The sequence below is a fragment of the Strongylocentrotus purpuratus genome, unplaced genomic scaffold, assembly GCF_000002235.5.
Source record: "Strongylocentrotus purpuratus isolate Spur 01 unplaced genomic scaffold, Spur_5.0 spur5_scaffold_4, whole genome shotgun sequence".
NCBI lineage: Eukaryota > Metazoa > Echinodermata > Echinoidea > Camarodonta > Strongylocentrotidae > Strongylocentrotus > Strongylocentrotus purpuratus.
Window position 1 is genome coordinate 32,486,627 of NW_022145610.1, and position 21,713 is coordinate 32,508,339.

At 35.6% G+C, this 21,713-nt stretch overlaps 1 protein-coding gene across 1 annotated transcript in view; it reads left to right on the forward strand.

The window, feature by feature from the left end:
* The window catches only part of LOC591493, a 56,641-nt gene extending 42,381 nt beyond the window's left edge, over window positions 1–14,260 (forward strand). The window contains exons 36-41 of the mRNA XM_030997083.1: window positions 6,125–6,347; window positions 6,808–6,846; window positions 8,139–8,274; window positions 10,249–10,411; window positions 11,106–11,150; window positions 12,673–14,260. Of these exons, the coding sequence (XP_030852943.1) occupies window positions 6,125–6,347; window positions 6,808–6,846; window positions 8,139–8,274; window positions 10,249–10,411; window positions 11,106–11,150; window positions 12,673–12,705 (639 nt within the window). The 3' untranslated portion in view covers window positions 12,706–14,260. The remainder of the gene's footprint in view (window positions 1–6,124; window positions 6,348–6,807; window positions 6,847–8,138; window positions 8,275–10,248; window positions 10,412–11,105; window positions 11,151–12,672) is intronic.
* The last annotated feature ends 7,453 nt before the right edge of the window (window positions 14,261–21,713 follow it).

Below are 21,713 nucleotides of genomic sequence, written 5' to 3' on the forward strand. Positions count from 1 at the left end.
TTTATGAAATTTACTCCTTCAATGTTTTCTGATATTATTGCTTTCAGGTGTTTTTTGTGGTGATAAGGTCCGGGGTCGATGTCATTGTCAGCAAGGAATGAAACGTACAACTCATTAACTTCATTCATCGTCACAGTAAACCCTTCATTCAAAGAACATTTCACAGCATTCAATATGTCAATATCAGCAATATGTTTGCCAATGTTTAATTTGGACCTCATCTCTGAGTTGGAGTAGCCCTGTACCTTTCGCTCATGATCCTTTAGACAATTTCTGTGATACATCAAGTCAAATGCAGAACAATCTGTAGGCTCATTAACATGAGCTAATGCCACACGTAATTTTTCATCTTTTGTGTTTGATTTGATGAACATTAATCTTCTCCCCATAGACTCTGTTTCTACTCTATGTAGTTCACCACTATGTGCATTTTTGCATTGAAACACACAATTTTTGGCATTCGGTGCAGAGCTTGATCTTCTTAGTCGCCCTGGTACATCTCCTGAACTTGAGACTTACTATCCTTTCCCAAACAGGAGAAATCGTAGTTTCCCCCAAAGAAGAGCGTTTTTTTGCAAAGTCTTTGAGTTTTTCTAGGGATGATTTGGATGGTGTCAAGTTCATTTGCGTTGATTCATCAGCTTGCAAACATACGATACACTTATTTGAACTTCGGCCGGAGGTCTCCATCTTGTCTGCTCGTTCAGTCTGGAAAGAGACCGGATGACTGAATGAGCTTTAGATTTTCTTTCATTTCGAGCAAATTAATGAAGTCATAACAATGACAGCATAAAGGTGGAGTGTAAATCGTTTGTAATGTATTGTTGACGTTTATTCACAAAATCTAATTTCAGTAAGATTTCAATATATTTTTGATTCATTCATTAATGCATCACTCACTTTTGTATTGAAAAGATAAAAAAATAATAAATCATTTATGTTCTCTCTTGGCTAACCTGGAAATTGACACACATGTGACAGTTTTGTTTCCTCATATCCACTCTTTCATCATTTAAAGAGAAGGTTGAGTTCTGGGAAGAGGTGAAAAATAATTTGTGAGCATTACTCATTCTTATTATGCAAGTGTGGAAGAACATCAGTTAAGACATGTTACCTGAAAAGCATGGCTCTTCAAATGCCTTCATATTCTAAATATGCATGTAGCATCGTAAAAATCGGGGGGTCGGCTTTTTACGCCACGTGTTCGTGTAGTCCCATATACATCTTTCTGTGCAAGTGTTTGTAACTTTACCAAGACTTGGCCACATTTCTTATCATTTTGATGATTCCAGAACCTTGCAATACACACAAATTCTTATATGCTAGATGATCAACCTTTTCTGGTCGGTTCCACACCGTTTCTTTCACAATGCAACCGCATACCAGAACTCAACTTCATCTTTAAGATCTGAATCAGACCCTGAAGGGAGTGAAGGGGAAAAACAGCAAAGATTATGCATCAATTGGTTACAGATTCACTAATCTGTTACTAGTTTGTAGTGAATTAAGATGTACATGTTGGCATAAAAATTTTCCCCTAGATTCCATATTGATAAACACTGTTATTCTAGGGATCACAAATACATCATTGATAAATTTGCTTCCCTTGGAGCCTATTCCGATCATTTTGGGTTAATTATAATAACTTTGATAAACTGTTCAACACCCAGCACTCATAGGAAATAACACAGATACAAATAGCTACTGTACAGTACGTATGTGCGAGATGGTAACATCATTGACTTTGAGCAAAGAGAATACTTCACATTACACATATTCAAATGTCTATTTAAACATTCTTATAAAACAACAGCAACTGACATCTGTTTATCAACAAAGGTAAATGTACATTGTAGGCAAATTTAATAGTTTAAAAGGCCTACCTCTCAAATCATGTGGTATGGTGACAGCTGCTCTGACAAAATCAGAATGCATAGAAGAACATTGTAGAGGTCTTGAGTCTTTACACAAGTAAATAGGTTTAGTGGGACAGTAAAACAATCTGTCAGTTGTGTGTAATCTGTATGGGACACAGACTTACATAGTGTATCTATACACATACATCCACGTGGGTGAGAGCACATGGGGAGCACATGTCATATCAAAGATGTATGCTGGCAATCTGCATAGACACGTGATACTGCATTCTGATGTGATGCGTGTCTCATCATGTCTTATCTCTGGAATAACAGGCCTGTATTTGCACACTGAAGTTTTAATACGTCCAGTCCAAGGCATTTATTTTTCTAGTTTTTCTTTAACACCACATTCAGTAACTGTTATATGTTATAATTAAGCCCCCCCCCCCCCCCCGGGTGGAAGAAGGGGGGGGGGGGTGATGCGTTTAGGCATATGTACGATGATCAAGATGACAGCCGGTATTCTATGTACCAGGTCCTGCAAGCTTTAAATACAGATGATCTCTCAAAATGGATGATTCTAAGGTACTTTCAAATGAATTAATATAACAAATGTTATTCCATGGCGGCCATTTTGAATTTCAAAATGGTGGCCAATTCGAATGGTCAGTTACTGGGAGCTTGTGTTTTGTTTGAAAACACACATAGCATCAATATTATGATACTGTTACGGTACAAACCTTTCCAGGTGCTTATAACTTGAGACATGAGATAAAATAGGATTAGCAATGGCGGCCATTTTGAATTTCAAGATGGCGGCCAATCGAAATAAAGCAAAATTTTATAAAAATGTGTATTGATATATCAGACATCATAAGCATACATTTTATCCCACATTTGCACCTTCTCCAATGTCTATAATATAAAATAATAATGAAAAAAAATGCATTTTTTATGGTGGCCATTTTGAAATTCAAAATGGCCGCCTAAGACGTGGTCGAAAAAAATGGTACCAAAGTTTTTTGGATTCAGCACCCCCAAATTGACAAAGTTAGCCAAAAAAAAAAATCAATTTTGGCACAATTATCTCACGGGATTCAATATTGTGACATTACAGGCTGTACTAATATATGTTATGTATTAAAAGAGCTCGCGCGCACGGACATTTATCTTGATTTGAAAAAAAAAAAAATCAATTTTGGCACAATTATCTCACGGGATTCAATATTGTGACATTACAGGCTGTACTAATATATGTTATGTATTAAAAGAGCTCGCGCGCACGGACATTTATCTTGAATTGATGCTCATCTTGTTATTAATGGTCATAAAGAGATAAACATGGTATCAAATTCCTCGAAGAAATATGAGAAATATCATGAAAGAAAAAAAATGGTGATTCTATGTTTTGTTATGGTGTTACGCGCGAAAACGAGCGCGCATGCGCGATTTTTTATAAAATGCTTAAAATGACCTGAAACTAAATAAATTTGAGACGATTTTGAGCATTTAAAAATTTTGCGCGCGCAATGACGCACGGACGTACGCGCACGTTTTTTGACCTGATATTGACCTTGATCATGATAAATATGAATGAGAAATACCTTTTGGTTATGAAGATATGATCATGAGTTGATTTTCAGAAAATTTCACAAAATGGCGCCTAGATGACGTCATCAGTCAAGGTCAAGGTTGAAAACCTCACCGTGTTTTGTCCATATGCATATACATATGTGTGCCAAATTTCAAAGCATTTGATTGAATCATTTTAAAGTTATCTTGCTAACAAAAAGTGGGTCGAACTAAGAAAAATAAATAAATAAAGGCGATTTTAACAAAAATATAATGTGGTCTGTATTAGATACAGCCCACCTGATAAATAAATAAATAATAATAAAGGCAATTTTTACAAAAATATAAGGTGGTCTGTATTAGATACAGCCCACCTGATAATAAAGGCAATTTTAACAAAATTATAAGGTGGTCTGTATTAGATACAGCCCACCTGATTATAATTCAATGTAACAATTATAACAGATCTGGAGTTTACATGGCATTGGATGTATGAATCACATAGAAACGTGTACAAAATCTGCAGTTTTTTGTGACGGTCAAGCGATTATCGACCTCTAAAATCAGTTCTACATGTCCGACCGGGTGAATTTTATATCAAAATATGCGGGAAACTTGAGAGAAAAAAGTCATGAAGTTTCAACGTGAAATTTTAATCGGTCTAGATGCACGGCAAAAGAAACGACAGGAGAGGGGCCTAAAAGGCCCCCCCCCCAATGGGATTAAGGTTAAAACAATGTAGCATATTGCATTATGTTAATGATTTTTGCATTACCTATACAAACTTGCATTACCTACATACATTTGTATTACCTGTACATGATACTTGATTGCATCAGAACTTACCTGATGTAATTGGATTTGATTTGAATTGAATTAATGTTTATCTATGTCCATATTTATCATCATATTTAAAAAGTCAAATGACATTAAATAGTATGACTCATCTCCCCCCCCCCAAAAAAAAAATAAAATAAATAAAGCACATGTGATCTACAATTTTAACTACACAATTTCATTGTTTTTAGTCTTATTGGGTGGTAAAAAAATTTAAGTTATTTACTGATACCACGAATTTCTATTTGTTAAGGCAATTTTTTACTACGGCACTTTTTTAAGGGCAATGTTAACTTTGGCACGATTTGGTATTTTGCTACCATAGTCATACTTGAGAAATGTGCCTATGGCACCTTGCTGCATACTCCGTTCAATCATGAATAATGATTATCATAAAATGATTAGTATACCTCATAGACGATAGATAAGCCGGGCATTAGACAAACTAGGAACTAGACTTAATACCGGTTATGAAACAAAAGGAACATAAAACCAAATTAAAACTAGAATTTAATTCGTCACGAGGACGAATAAGGTGGTCTGTCTTCAAGTCTTATGATAGATTATAATATTAACTATATTGAGAAAGGGAGAAGTTATATAGACATGTAAACAATGATTATCATGATGATGATCATGATGATGATGATCTTGATAGTAATGGTGATGACGATGATGATGATGATCATGATCATGATGATGTTGATGATTATCATCAACAGACCATGATGACATCAGACTGAAAAAAATGAGAGAACATTTAGATAGTATATAGTCTCAGCTACAACATAGTCAAAAATCAACAAAAATCAAGGCGAAATAACGCCGATATTGCTCGCAAAAGACAAGAATGTAGAATCCAGATTTGAGAAAAAGTCATCTCCCATAAGGATACACGCAAAAAGTAATGGATCAAGTGATAATAGGGTAATAATAAAGTAAATATGTTTGTTTATTACATTATTTGCGATTGTACGTGTTTTAATATTCAGAGGAGATGGTACAGTGAAAGTTCAAAAAGCAAAAAAGTGAAGAAAAAAAATTGTTGGAGACGCCCGGACTCGAACCAGGGACCTCGAGGTCGGAAGTCAAGTGCGTTACCGATATACCAAAACATTTCCCTTAGAGATTACAAGTAAACGGAAAATGGAATTCTCAAATTTGGAACGAATTTGAGCATTTTAAAATGTTGATGCGCGCGTATGTGCGCGTCGAGGTGCGCGCACGGATTTTGTTGACATTTTTAGTTGACCTTTGGTGTACACTAAATATGGTTCATTTTTTATTACTCGTTATTGAGATATGATAATGACCTGATTTTTACAAAATGGCGCCTGGATGACGTCACGATGACCCCATGACCTTGAAAAAGTTGAATAGACTTGAAATTATAAGGCCTGATGACTGACAGAAATTCAAAGGAAATTGACCATGTCGATTTCGAGTAAACGTGTGCACAAAAAAGTGTACGGAAGAAATAAAAATAAATAAAGAATAAAGAAAATTCTAACAAAATCAATAGGTGATCTGTCGATATCGACAGATCACCTAATTAGACTAGATGATTATTAGCCTAAATTGTCAATAGAACAAATGATAATTTGACAAAATTATTATTACAGACGAATTGCATGTAGACCAAATGAAAACTTGTTAGGTAACCAGGGTATTGAAACAAAACAACTAGCTGATTTTCCTCCCTGACAAAGATAGCTCAACCTGTGTAGTAAATACATGTAAAAACAAATATGATACTTTTTTTCTTTTTTTTTTGCTGAGATATCGGTAATGCAAACGCTAGTGACTAACTGACTATGGTATGGCTTTCGTTTTTTCTTCTTCTTTTCTCTAAACAGTTGACCGAGTATTTCAGGAGGCTGACGAGTGACGATATCAGATGCGAAGTAATACGGTTCAGAAACGGCAGTGTAGTGGCAGATGTTAACTTGACCTTCCCTGCTAACGACGCCTCCCAGGCACAGAACATCATGGATAATGTCGGAAGCGTTACCGCGGTGGATATAGGAAACATTATAGTCAACAATGAAATATACTTCCCAACCGCCATCAACTCAAATGGTAAGATCGAATTGTACCTTTTCATCACTTTATGGTGTTGGGGGAGTTACCCTTTCTATATGGGCGCAGTTGCCATTCATTTACATGGTATTGAGAGACACTGCCACGGTTTACCTCTTCATATCTGAACGAACCTTTAACAGCCAGGGCATTGTGTCACGAAACCGTCATAATTAAGAACAAGTTCGCCGACATCCTATTGAAATGCCTGTTGATATTAGATACACATGTTACGTTTCAATGGGATTCCATTGACCTTTTACTTATGACAATTTCAATGCCCAGTTTGAGCCAAAATTTATTTAGTAGTTATTATTATTATTATTTGTGTTGTAAGTATTTTTCACCTGTGTCAGGGAAGGAAAAAGCAAACTTTATGTATATATAAGCTTATCTGAACCTTGGCTTCTTAGGGGATGCTAAACATTGTATTTCTCCTTTTTTTCTTTTCATTCAACAGCTCCTGAGCCTACTACAATGCAAACAGAGACAACAACAGGTAGGCACTCTACATCTTTTTGTTGTTGCTTTCTTCTTCCTATTTTTCTTCTTTTTATTTTTCTTCTTCTTCATCATATTCTTCATTTTCTTCTTCTCCTTCTCATTTTTCTTCTTCTCCTCATTTTCCTTCTTCTTCCTGTGCTACCTTTTCTTAATTTCATCCTCTCTTTTTCAATTCCTCTTTTTAAACTTTTTCTTCTTCTTCTATTTTCTTTTTTACATCCATCTTTTCACTATTCTATGAGTCATGTTAGGGTTCATTCCATAGCAGTAGTAGTAGTATTAGAAGTAGTAGCAATATTACTAGTCCAACTGGTAGTAGTAGTAGTAGTAGTAGAAGAAGAATAAACAGAAGTAGTAGTACAAGTAGCAGTAGGAGTAGTTGAGGTGGGTGATGAGAAAAGTGATAGTAGTAGGCAGCAGTAGTAGTCTAGTAGTAGTAGTATAGTAGGAGTAGTAATAGTATAGTGCAATAGTAGTATAATATAGTAGTAGTAATAGTAGTATAGTAGTATTGGTATAGAATTAGTAACAGTAACAGTAGTGGTAGTAGTCTTAGCAGTAGCAGTAGTAGTGAGTTAGAAGTGGTAATAGTAGCATTGATAGTAGATGTAGTAGTAGCAGTAGTAGTATTAGTAGTAGCAGTAGAGTAATAGTAGTAGCATTAGTAATTGTTATCAATAACATATTCTTCAGTTCTATGACAATTTTGCTCTTAGCCAATCAAACATTGGGATTTCAGTAGCTTATAACAATTATTGTATCTTATTATTGATAGGGCAGCGTTTAGGGAAACTGTCCTAAGTACAAATTTATGGACATCCTATTGAAACCTGTGTATTAAAATACAAATAAAACTAACAACTCTTTACAAAATAGGCATAAATTTATCTCTTTTGAAACTGTATATTCCAATTAATTCATTTATTTATTTACCATGCACCTGATTCGTGAACAATTAATTTTATTGTGTAGAAATCTGATCAAAATGGTCATAAATTCATCTAAAAATTTAAATTTGAAACTATCCCATTTTATTTGTTTGTTTACTATGTAAATATGTAAAAAAAAACCTTCCAAACAAAATTTTATTGTTCAGAAATCTTATGAAAAAATGGGCATAAATTCATCTCAAATTAAGATTTAAGACTAACAAATTCATCCATAAAAAGCATGTAGAAGTGACAAATTCATCCAAAGATGATATTTTAAACTCACAATTCATAAATTTATCTAAAGATAAACATTAACACCAACTAGTTTTATTCATTTCTTCATCTCATGCTGCAGAGCCACGAGGACTGTCTAATGGAGCGATTATCGCTATCGTGCTAGGTGTGTTAGCAGGTCTTCTTGTCATCATCGTCTTCACGTGTGGTTTCTTGATACAGGCATCGCGGAGGAACGCAGCTAAGTTTGCTGTAGGGTAAGCCAATTACCACTGTGAATCCAGGGGGTGGGGGACTGCAGGCACAGTGATACTTTACCGCAGTGCGTAGAGCCTTGAGTAGAGCCTAGCTCCGCCAGTCTCTGACTCTGTCAAATACAATCCTGAGCAGTTAAAGTACGGAGTCTATGCAGTATGACGTCAACCTAGTCTGACAGTGCAGGCACAGTGATACTTTACCACAGTTCTTAGAGCCTTGAGTAGAGCCTAGCTCCGCCAGTCTCTGACTCTGTCAAATACAATCCCGAGCAGCTAAAGTACGGAGTCTATGCTGTATGACGTCGACCTAGTCTGACAGTGCAGGCACAGTGATACTTTACCACAATTCTTAGAGCCTTGCGTAGAGCCTAGCTCCGTTAGTCTCTGACTCTGTCAAATAAGATCTGGAGCAGCTAAAGTACGGAATCTACGCAGTATGCCGTCAGCCTAGTCTGACAGTGCAGACACTGTAACGCACAGCGGTTGACAAGGGGTTGTCACCCTTAGAGGACATCATTCATTCCCACGGTTTCTCCTCAATGATATATGCCGACGACACCCAACTATATATTACTGTTAAGTCTGGGCAAATTCTTCAAATGTTACCGAAGCTGGAAAATTTTCTACATGCCATTCGCTCCTGGTTGACTGAAAAATTTCTGCTCTTGAACGACAACAAGATGGAAGTGCTACACCTGTTTTCTCACCGAAGAAGAAATACAATAGAACTCCCTCCGATTCAAATAACAAATGGTGTTGTAAATTCCTCCAAAACAGTTGTTAACTTAGGTGTTAAGTTTGATCAAAACCTTTCAATGCGCCCCCATGTCAATAGTATCTGTCGTAAAGCATCCTTCGCCCTGAGAAAAATTGATAAAATTCGTAAATTCCTCTCCAAGTCATCCACTGAAATCCTCGTCCACGCATTTATCAGTTCACTCCTTGACAGTTGTAATAGCCTGCTCCATGGAATTCCGGAAAAAGATATGGCCAAGCTCCAAAGAATCCAAAACTCTGCAGCACGTCTAGTTTCTCTCACCAAAAAAACATGACCATATTACACCAACCCTTAAACATATGGGCATATGGGCTATCCAGCCGTTTATTTTATCTTGTTATTCATTATTCTATTTGTTATTATATTACTGAATGCATGATGTCTTTTATACGGAAATAAAACAAACAAACAATTGCATTGGCTCCCCATTCAATTTCGCGTCCAGTTCAAAGCTCTTCTTTTAACCCTCAAGTCTCTACATGGTCATGCCCTAAATTATCTTTCTGAACTGATTCAATTATACACACCCAATAGGCCCCTTCGTTCTGGAAATCAAACTCTCTTGACCGTTAAAAAAGCAAAAACAAAATACTTTGGTGATAGGTCCTTTTCATGCTCTGCTCCACGTTTGTGGAATTCTCTTCCAGCCTCCATTCGTTGCATCTCTGATATTACTCTGTTTAGATCAAAATTAAAAACCTACCTAATGGAAAATGCATATTCAACCTAGTTTTTAAATTGTTACCTAGTTCTTAAAGTGTTACCTTACCTTGTTATCTTATGTTTCATAATTTCACTTCATATTTGTTCTCTTGACATTACTCTGTCTAGTTTTAATTGTATCAATATTATAAAGCGCTTTGATATAAATGTCTTATGAAAAGCGCTATATAAGAAAAAGTTATTATTATTATTATTATTATTATTATGACTGTGCCTGCACACTTGGGGATGGACTAGGGGAAATTTATATAACATTTTTTTTTTTTTTGTCTTTCTATTTTCAGAATGGCCAAAAATGACAAATCTAATATTATTATCATTATCATTATTATTATTATTATTATCATCATTATTAGTATTAGTTTTATCATTATTATAATTATTTTTATTCTCATTATTAGTATTAGTTTTATTATTATTATTACTATTTTTATTTTTTATTATCATTATTGCAATTTGTTATCCTTTCACAGAGAGGCGTACCATGGTCCATACAGCAGGCAAACCCCTGCCCCTTTTTTCTACGGTGATGATCCATGGGAGGATTCGGGGAGCTATAATTCTCTCGATCGCCATGAATTTGCAGTTAGCCGAGTGGTAGAAAGACTCACACATGACCGTGAACGCAGACAAGAGGTTAGTTACTTGGATAATTCTTTCCTAGAAAATTAAATTTAGAGGAAAATGGCAGGTGTTTTTTTTTCTTGTGGGTGACTTGGATAACATTTTACTAAATAATTAAATGTTTGGGTGGAAAGATTGTGAAAGCAGCAGATAGGCTGACAAGTCATATGACTGTGGCCGTGAATGCCGATAACATGCAAGTCACTTTAGTCCTTATTAAGTAACCAACAAATAGGATTATTAACGAATTTAGAAAATCTATGCTCTTTCCCCTAGTCTCTGACTCCTTCATTGCAAGTTGCTCTGACTCTTCTTATTTTTGTCGGTATACAAAATAGGGCTGCATGAATATCACGCTCCAGGCTAAGGCTCTACCCTGTTTATCTACGTTATATATATTATGGATTCAGAATGTTGACTTTATTTCACATTTTCAAATTACGTATACCGGTACTGTACTAGAAAAAATTGTATTTCAAATTTACCTTCATATACATGCAAACCTCTCTGAAAATTGATATAAAAAACAATGAATTCAAAAATGAATTCAAATCCTTGGATAAAATTATAGGCTAGAAAATTAAATGTTTTGGGGGAAATATGGTTAATATAACGTTCATTAAGCTGTAAATAGAATAGGCTTAAGATCATTACTTTTTCTTTGATTGGCCGTTTCTAAGTTTTCATGTGATTTTCTTTTTTTCAGAACATTCAATTCCAGACACCATACGTCGTAGGAGGAGATGACAATGTGAGTATCTTAGAAACACCATCGACTTGTTACATAAAAATCATCTGGTAGAGGCTAATTGCGTGTAAACTGTAACACGATCGCAAATAATTTTGTACAAAATCATCCTTTTCGATAGCCTTATCTATCACCTAGTGAAGGGGTAGTCCACCCTGATAGTAAGTTGGTTTTAATAGAAGCAGAAAAACGTGAGAAATAGGTCAGTGAAAGTTTGAGCGCATTCCCATTCAAAGTAAGAAATGTATATATTTTGAAGCTGGGATCAATCAAACACAAATGGGCAACTCTGTGAAGTGTCTTGCGAGCTCCCCTACTATTTGCCCTGTACTAAAAAATTAAAAGAATCTATATTTGCCTATAAGAAAATTCTAAATGTAATTATTGAAAATATGTTTTCTTTCATCCTCAGTATAAAACAAATCCATTCTGTAATCAATAACTAAGAAAGTGAAAGTTTACAACATTTTCTATACTTTAAAGATTGGAGAGGGGCCCACTAGATACGTCACAGTGTTACCAAGGTGTGTTTCACTGATGTCAACTTCAAAAATCAAAAACTTTCCTATTTCTAATCAGATATTGCTCACGCTTGCACTAATTTGTATCTCTCATGTTTCTGTTTTATTTAAAACCAACTTGATATCAGGGTGGACTCCCTCAGTAAATGTGCCAACATTACAATAAAGGATTTGAACATGACATATTGGGGATAACAAAATGGTATTGAAATTTGCCCTTGCGTAGATTTTTTCAATTTTTCGCGATCATGTTAAAGGTTCAACGAGGTGCAATGCAAAGCAATAATTGGACAATAGCATAGTCATAGGCGGATAGCTATGTGGGACAACGTAGACTATTGACTGGTGCACTGGTGTAAAATAAGCGCCTAAATCAACGTAAGCAGGTTTAACTTACTTTACATTAGCTAGATGATATCATTCCAGGACTTTTCAAGTGTACTGTGCTGTAAGTTTGGGGTCTCTCCAGATGAAACGGCTGTCAAGCAGTCATGAAAATGCCATAACAACTCACAGTAGATTGTTTTTCGGCTGAATGCACTAATTATGGCATTGAAGTTCTTGGGATAGGTTATTTCAAAGATAAACTATCTGAGTTGCATAGAATTTTAGTTTAAAAACACACTCATTAGTTGGAATTCAAATTTGCACATGAACTTGAATTACATGTACCTTGCATACATGAATCTTAAAATGTAATAAAAATACTTAAAATCAATGGCAGAAATTACTTTGACTTCAAACTAACCTATTAAATGGCTGTGTTTAAGTCTGTATCATTTATGAGGATATTTCCACTTGCAGAGTAATTTTAGGCATAGAAGTAATCATGGCACAAAATTGAAAAACCTTAAATGTGCTTAAACCATTTTTTATTTTTCTCCTTCTTGTTCTCTTTATCTTTTTTGTTCTTCTTTCTTTTCGTCTTTCACCTTTTCTTCATCTTCATCTTTTTCTTTTTTTCTTCTCGTTCTTAAATATCTCTTCTCCTTCATGTCTAACAGCGCGGTGTTGAACGGAACCCTTTCTACTACTGAAGAAAAGTTTCAGACGCTGGAATCAGGAAATCAATGATTTTTTTTTCTTTTTCAGAAGACTCTTGGAAAGATTAAGAAATTGTTAATTAGCTGTATGTAGGAATATTCTATGGAAAAAATTGCCTCCTGAAACAAATTCCATTTAAAATGCCTAAATATTCAACCTAATTTTGACCAAAAAAATCAAAAGTTTTGGGACTTTCAGCAATACTGAGGCAATCTGTTATCATTTTGATGATTCTAAAACTTAACAGAAAACACCATTCTTATATGCTAACTGCATAACATTCTTATATGCTAACTGCATAACTTTTTTTTCCAATCGCTATCAAACACTTTCTTTCACAATCCAGTCACATGACTAGAACAGAACTTTATCTTTAAGTAGCGTAATGTTGTTACTTGTATCGCTCATTTTGCATTTGCATTTTTTTTTATTAATCTGATTATCAAATCAGCTTCCACTGAACGATTTATTCTTTCATATATATATATATATATATATATGTTACTATAATTATATGTAAGGCAATGAATACTTACTTTCGGGAGAGACAGGGTTTTGTCTGTTTTTTGGCTAAGAAATTTATAATCAGATGAAAACTATGACGATGTCTAGTTATGTTATTTACATATAATCTGGTAGTATGTGTATAATGTTAATGTACTGGGCTTACAGTGGTATTAGTAATTTAAGTGCAGCTGTTTATTTTTAAACACTTTGAAAAAAAGTAAGTAGTTACCGAGTATTCTACAAATGAATGGTTCAGAAGTATAAAGATAATATTTTAGGACAACTTTAGAAAATGCCTTCGCACAGCACCTAAGACGTATATAAGTCGTTGTTGTTGTTCTTTATCTAGAAGTAGCGCTATTTTGTTATTTATAACACTCATTTTGCGTCATTTAACTTTAGCATTTTGGGGGTAATCTGATTATCAAATCACCTTCCACTGAATAATTAATTAATTCATTTATTTCATATATATATATTGCTATAATTATGTGTAAGGCAATGAATATTTGCTTTTGGGATAGACAGGGTTTTGTCTTTTTTTATTTAACATATTTATAATCGGATGAAAACTATGACGATCGATGTCTAGTCATGTTATATATATTTATAATCTGGTAGTACATGTATAATGTTAATGCACCGGGCTTACAGATTCATTAGTAGTTGAAATGCAGCTGTTTATTTTTAATCACTTTAAACAAAGAAAGTTGTTATCCAGTAGTCTATGATTGAATTTTTCAGGAATATAAAGATAAACATTATACAGGACAACTTTAGAAAATGCCTTCGCACAGAACCTAAGAAGGACGAAAGTCGTTGATGTTATTTTTTATTTTTGTTTGGCAACCAGTCTTCACTAATTATATTTGCCACAAATGGTCTTTTTAATATAGGTTGATGGTTTATTTTTACCTGACTTCTAAGAAAGCATGTGTATGCTTGTATTTGTGACCAAAGAGCACCAGTGCATCGACTTCATATCGAACCCGGGACCTCCCGATTACGAATAAAGGATTATATTTTGCATCATACTTAAAATATGGTATTGTCTGGTTTGTGCTCCAACGTGAGTTTTGTACTACGGAATGGTTGTCATGGTTATACAGACATTGATAATTTTTCACGACTATGCAATGTATCAGGAAGTCAATTTATAGAGCATTCACGTATATTTCTCCACATTCTCTGTAAGTGTCATTGTTTTACACTGAATAGATCAGGAGCAGACTTACCTGGTCGAAATGCACTCATTTAGCATCAGGATGCACGTGTTTCAGATTATAGTGTAAAAGTGATCCACAGTAATGTTGTTGTGAGTGACTGCGTGTGTGTAATTGTACAACTTTAATGATTTACAAAATGCTAATTTTGGGTGGTACCAAATCAGTCACTATTTTCTCAAAGCTCTTTCAACACTGTCCCGTTGATATTATACAAAGTCATGCATTATCATGGTTAACAGACAAAAAGCAATCCTTTCAATCCTCCCATTCGGCTAAGATATTCTATATTTCATTCATGATTATTCTTGGTGACGTCACTACATTTGTTCTTACATCGTTTCAAATAAACCCTTTTACCAAGAATAACTTGCAATTAAAAGACTTTTCGATTTGAATCCTCGCGATAATTCAAACAAAGGTGCCATATACGCTTTAATACGTTATACATTAAAGCGAACCGTTGGCTAGGAAAGTGCCAATTTTAAATCAAACTGATTGCGCATTATAAACAGCTATTAACCATGTAAACGTGCGAGTTGTTACAGTTAATGGTTAGAATTTGTCATGAAGATTTGAAGAGAAATATTTTAGTGAAGAGAGAAGAAAAGAAATTGGGGGAAAGGGCGGTTTTATTAATCGAAAGGTGTGACAGTTCGGACAAGCATATCAAATTATTATTATTTACAGCGAATGAAGATATATTCGAGAGAGGAAAGAAATCGTTACAAAGAAAAGTTCATTTATGAATTCAGCTATTACTTAATGAGAGAAAGGGAGAGATGGTACTGAGAGTGGGTGTAATAGAGAGAGAAAACGAAAAGAATTGGGAGAGAAAGATGGAGAGGTGGTATGGGGAGGTGGGGAGATTTAAAATAGAATGAGAGAGGGGTATATAAAGGAGACGAGTAGAGAGAGATAGAGACAGACAGAAATTAGAGGGAAGAAGGAAGAGAGAGGGAGGGGATGGGATATAGATACATAGGATGTTGAGATGAAAAAGAGTTTACCGGCTATAAATCCTTCCGTCACCAAACATTTTACCTTTTACGAAATGAAGAACAGATGAAAAATATGCCAATCAAAACGTCAGACTCAATTAACTACAGGCGAGATAAACATGACAATTGTGTGAAAGCATACAGAACAAAAGACACAGTAGTCGGTTAAGGTGGTGACAGATCAGTGGCGGATCCAGGGGGGGGGGGGGCTTGTCCTCCCAGACAAGGACAAAGAGCCTCTTCAGTAGGTTTAGGGACAATACATCAACATAATGCGTTCATTGTCGCAATGTCAGGAATGCTTTTATTACCTCATTTGGTAATCTTCGCATTTGACAAAAATATTCGCTCAATGAAGGGAGGGTCAGGTTATCTTTCAATTTATTAATTGATGCCATGTCAGAAAGAGCTGAGTAGTTTGTTACGTAACTATTCAAACATTGCAGGTGAAAGCTATTGAAAACAAAGTCGAATAGCCAAGCTTCCCTATTCATTGGTGCCCTGTTATAGAATTCGTAGCATATACTGAATTGAATAGACCTGTGTTCTATTCATTATGCTATGTAAGGGCAGTGGCCTATTGCCAGCTAGTGCTTTTTTTCTTTTGCTACATATACAACAATGAGTACAAGTATGACAAAAATACATTGAGATTAGCGATGTGACACTTTAGTCTAGTGGATAGGCAATCGCCATGTAACTGGAAGGAATCGGGTTCGACACCCAGCAACTGCTTTTTTGTTGTAAATCTTTGAAAATGAAAAACTGATGTTAAACCCATTTTCATCTCACTCAAAGTCCATATTTATTGCTATTCTCTTAATTAGTGGGCACTCATTTTTTGTTTGGCCCTCGAAAATTTGAAAAGCCAAGGGGGGGGGGATCTCCAAAAAAGAAAAAATAAGGCGTGTTTTTATACGTTTTTTCCCAGGGGGCGGGACTTCCGCCCCCCCCCTCCCCCTGGACCCTTAGGGGGGGGGGGGGGGGTAGCTGGCAATCGTCAGCTAGCTGGCAATCACAAAGCCATGTCCATTTTTAAAACTGGATTCAAGAACCTCTTATTGCCAGGTTTACAACGTTTTTTTACATTTTCAATTATTTTCTTCCTAGTTTTATTCACTCTCTACTGTCCCGTACTAGCCCTTTTCAGTCTGGAAACAACTTTTACTTCTATAAATCTAATAGAAGCGCCCTATAAATTCTTGCTTGAGGTGATACAAAGGGCCTTTCAAATTTAAGTCTATTGAAAGCATCCCCCAGCTAGCCTGGGTGACCGAGCAGAATCATTTAGTGGTCAACAATAAAGACCCACAGTCTTGGGTAAAGAGGTCCATTAATTGTTTGTTTATTTAGTTATTTGTTTTAATTGACAGTATTCTATTAAATATCAGGTATACTGGATGCTCTGTTTCAAATACGGTCAAGACTGCCGAGCAATGAATTACCTACTGGTTCTTTTCCTCAAACCATTTTAAAACGGTATCATTTGAATTAATTTTCATTTCCCAACATTATTTTGAACTGTCCCGAAATTGTTTTCGTTTCTTTAAATGAGACTACATGCAGCCCCAGTCTATTTTTTTCTATGGGGATGTTGAAAGAGCTTGTCCTCCCAGACAAAGAGCCTCTTCAGTAGGTTTAGGGACAATACATCAACATAATGCGTTCATTGTCGCAATGTCAGGAATGCTATTATTACCTCTTTGGTAATCTTCGCATTTGACAAAAATATTCGCTCAATGAAGGGAGGTTCGGGGTTTCTTTCAATTCATTAATGGATGCCATGTCAGAAAGAGCTGAGTAGTTTGTTACGTAACTATTCAAACATTGCAGGTGCAAGCTATTGAAAACAAAGTCGAATAGCCAAGCTTCCCTATTCATTGGTGCCCCGTTATAGAATTCGTAGCATATACTGAATTGAATAGACCTGTGTTCTATTCATTATGCTATGTGAGGGCAGTGGCCTATTGCCAGCTAGCTCTTTTCTTTTTTTTTGTGCTACATCTACAACAATTAGTATAAGTATGACAAAAATACATTGAGATTAGCAATGTGACACTTTAGTCTAGTGGATAGGCAATTGCCTGGTAACTGGAAGGTATCGAGTTCGACCCCCAGCTAGTGCTTTTTTTTTCTTCTTTTGCTACATCTACAACAATTAGTATAAGTATGAAAAAATACAGGAATTAGCAATGTGACACTTTAGTCTAGTGGATAAGCAATCGCCCTGTAACTGGAAGGAATCGGGTTCGACACCCAGCAACTGCTTTTTTGTTGTAAATCTTTGAAAATGAAAAACTGATGTTAAACCCATTTTCATCTCACTCAAAGTCCATATTTATTGCTATTCTCTTAATTAGTGGGCACTCATTTTTTTTTTGGCTTTCGAAAATTTGAAAAGCCAGGGGGGGGGGCCCATCTCCAAAAAAGAAAAAATAAGGCGTGTTTTTATACGTTTTTTCCCCCTCCCCCTGGACCCTGGGGGGGGGGGGTAGCTGGCAATCGTCAGCGTAGCCTGGCGGCCGATAGCGGGTAGCCACAAAGCCATGTCCATTTTTAAAACTGGATTCAAGAACCTCTTATTGCCAGGTTTACAACGTTTTTTTACATTCTCAATTATTTTCTTCCTAGTTTTATTCACTCTCTACTGTCCCGTACTAGCCCTTTTCAGTCTGGAAACAACTTTTACTTCTATAAATCTAATAGAAGCGCCCTATAAATTCTTGCTTGAGGTGATACAAAGGGCCTTTCAAATTTAAGTCTATTGAAAGCATCCCCCACCTAGCCTGTATGACCGAGCAGAATCATTTAGTGGTCAACAATAAAGACCCACAGTCTTGGGTAAAGAGGTTCATTAATTGTTTGTTTATTTAGTTATTTGTTTTAATTGACAGTATTTTATTAAATATCAGGTATACTGGATGCTCTGTTTCAAATACGGTCAAGACTGCCGAGCAATGAATTACCTAAAGTTTCTAGAAATTTCTCAATTACGTTTGTTAAAATAACAATTATGCCTTTTTTTCCTCCAGATTTTGACGAGTGCTCCAATAGCACATTGAACGACTGTAGCTCGTATGCAGAGTGCACTAACACCCAGGGTAGTTTTTCATGTGCATGTCAAGAGGGGTTCATAGACACCACTCCTGCACCAGATAGCGGAAGACAATGTGAAGGTAAGTTTGATCACCGGTTAAGGACTGTTCAGATCTGACGTAGTAACATTCCGCATAAGGATGGGGGGGGGGGGGGGTAAAGAAAAGAAAAAGACCCCCCCTCTCTCTCTCTCTCTTACTGTCTCCTTCTTCTTCTTGTAAGGAATTTTCATCAATAAATTCATTTCCTGGGTGAATAGTGCCTCATTCTCTCAGGGCATTGGATCTGCTACTCTTGAATTTTAACAGGGCAAAATAAATTTTGGTCCAAATTGAAGGGGGATGCAGCCATCCCCGCCTCATTATTTATTTTTATTATGTGGCATTGTTTAGGTCCATTAAGAGTATAGGACTCCCTTATTCATATTTTCATTAAAATGATCCAATCATTTAATACCAATTATGTATATAGTAATAGCGTGTTCTGTGTCAATCAGATTTTAATTCAAATACAGAACAAACTCAACTTCTGAGAAAAGGGGAGACAATGTATTTTGTTGACAATTTAAAAAATCAGAGATTTGATAAATATACAATCTTTACTGAAGGAATGATGAAGAAATCAACTGTCGATGGGAAGGTTTGTTACAGAGCTATGCTATAATCTTGTATTTAAAGCTATCTCTATGAATCTTTGCCATGTGTCTTGTCAGTCCAGCCATCATTAATCTTCATGCATTAACCTTTCTGTTGTCAGATATGAACGAGTGTAGTGATGCAAGTATTTGTGCCCAATCTGCTACTTGTTCGAACTCTGTGGGCAGCTATTCGTGTTCATGTCTCGCGGGCTACACCGGCGATGGAAGAACATGCACTTCAGGTAGGTCTATCTTTTAACTTCAATATTACTTTTTTCCTTTCAAACATGTATGTAGAAGAAATTAAATAGTGTAAAGGGGATTGTTTCTCATTCAAATCAGACACAATCATATCTTTATCCAAAAAGGCATTAAGAGGAAAATGATTTCATATCAGAGCATTGAGTCTAAACTTCCATATGAATGAGGGATGTATGTGGTATGTGTCTGTATGTGGGGAGGGGGGTACCCTTTTCAACTGGGAGCCAGACAAAAGTTTCGTAGCCCTTTCAACTCAGTACGCTCCGAAATTGTTTCTGTACTAAAACAAAATATGTTATATTGATGCAACTTTCTCAATCTTACAGTAAATCTGTCTAGATTACCCCAAGTATGCAAATGACGGGCATTTTTACAATCAGGTAACTGTTATGCAAGTCTTTTGTATTATATTATAGCATTGGGGGTTTCTTATTCTTCAGCAAATCACTTCCATTAATGCAGTTGAAACTTTCTTTTCATAACTGTTACACTTTAGTAACCTATATATATTACTTTACATAATGCAGAGTTTTCTTAGTTTAACCAGTCTGATATTTATTTCACACATTACACAGTTGGGTCAGCAGGCCTCAGCGACGGAGCCCTAGCCGGCATTGTCATCGGGGGTGTGGTAATCATCTTCCTCATATTCTTCCTCTTCGTGGCATTGTTCATCAGAATGCGTCAGATGATGTCTCATGACAGAAAATAGTGTTAGTGCTTTGGTCAGTCAATGCCATGGTAGGGGAACAGGTATTAATATCATCATTAATATTTATTATTATTAATATTATCATTATTATAACTATTATTGTTATAATCATTGTGGCACTTTTTTCTCATTTTAGACAACTTATAATGAAGGGTTTACTCGACCTTATATGGCACCATCAGGGAATAGTGAATTGGTAAGTCATAATCTATTTCCTATCTTTTGAATTAAAGTGTACAAATCACTTTAAAAAAATACATGTAATTTGTGTATAGCTAGGATGAAGTCAACCTCAAAAACTTAACCTTACATCCAATGGGTTAACGGTTTATTCAGTACTATGGAAAAAAATAAAGGATTACATAAAAACCTGACTTACAGAACAAATAAGAAGAGGAAAATCCAAACTTAATAGACTCTAAAAGAAAGTAGAAAAAACATTAAAGCAGACTGGTGAAAGTTTGAATGAAATCAATCTAAAATTAAGAAAGAAAGATTTTTGTTTTGAAAGTTATAATCACTATCCGTATAGGGACTTCAACTTGAATGAATTAGTAATGCCAAAAATAATTAATGCAATGCCAGCAGTTTTACATTGGCTTCGATTATATGTTTTCTCTATCATGGAAATTTGAACTAACTGCTCCCCTCTCTCTCTCTCTCTACCTCTCTTTATCTCCTTCTCTCTCTCTCTCTCCCCTATATCTCTCCTTCTCTCTCTCTCCCTCTATCTCTCCTTTTCTCTCTCTCTCCACCCTCTCTCCCCATATCTCTCTATATTTTAAATTGTTTATAGCCCTTGAACTAACTGCTCCCCTCTCTCTCTCTCTCTCTACCTCTCTTTATCTCCTTCTCTCTCCCTCTCTCCCCATATCTCTCTATATTTTAAATTGTTTATAGGTACACGACCAATACTACTGATATCATCAAAAGCTCTGACACAACTTTTAAATACATGGACAGAAATCAAAGTTGATGAACAGGACTCGTCCAAAAAACAAAAACAAAATCTGTCATTGCCTGTTTATTCAGACTGAATTTGAAATCAAATTCATTGAGATGATTTCGTGCTAAATTGTTATTGAACATGCATCAAGTAAAGCGCTTCTATCCAGAGGAAAAGACGCTATATAAATTATATACTTCTGTTACTGAATTATGCGTAATGAAATTGGGTGCTGTATTTTACATGTAATAAGTATATTTGGTATATTTAGAATAATATCTATGCTACAAAAAATTGTATCTCTCATATCATTTATTTGAACAAAAGTTTCCTTGTACATAGCGCCCACCTATCATTGTTTGTTGAAAGCCAAATGGGTGTTAACACCTACACTCTCAACTATCATATATCATGTATCAAAACACCTTCACTCTCAACTATGTGTCCTTTTGACTCTGAACGGATGAGATGGTTTCATCACATATGTCAATGTACAGTGTGTCATGTGGAGCAAATTTTTCCAGAATTGCATATATTTACTCAACACATCAAGTATTACAAAGTCATTGTCTGGTGAATACGTCACTGGACTGTGTCCGGCACTAATGTCCAGTGGCA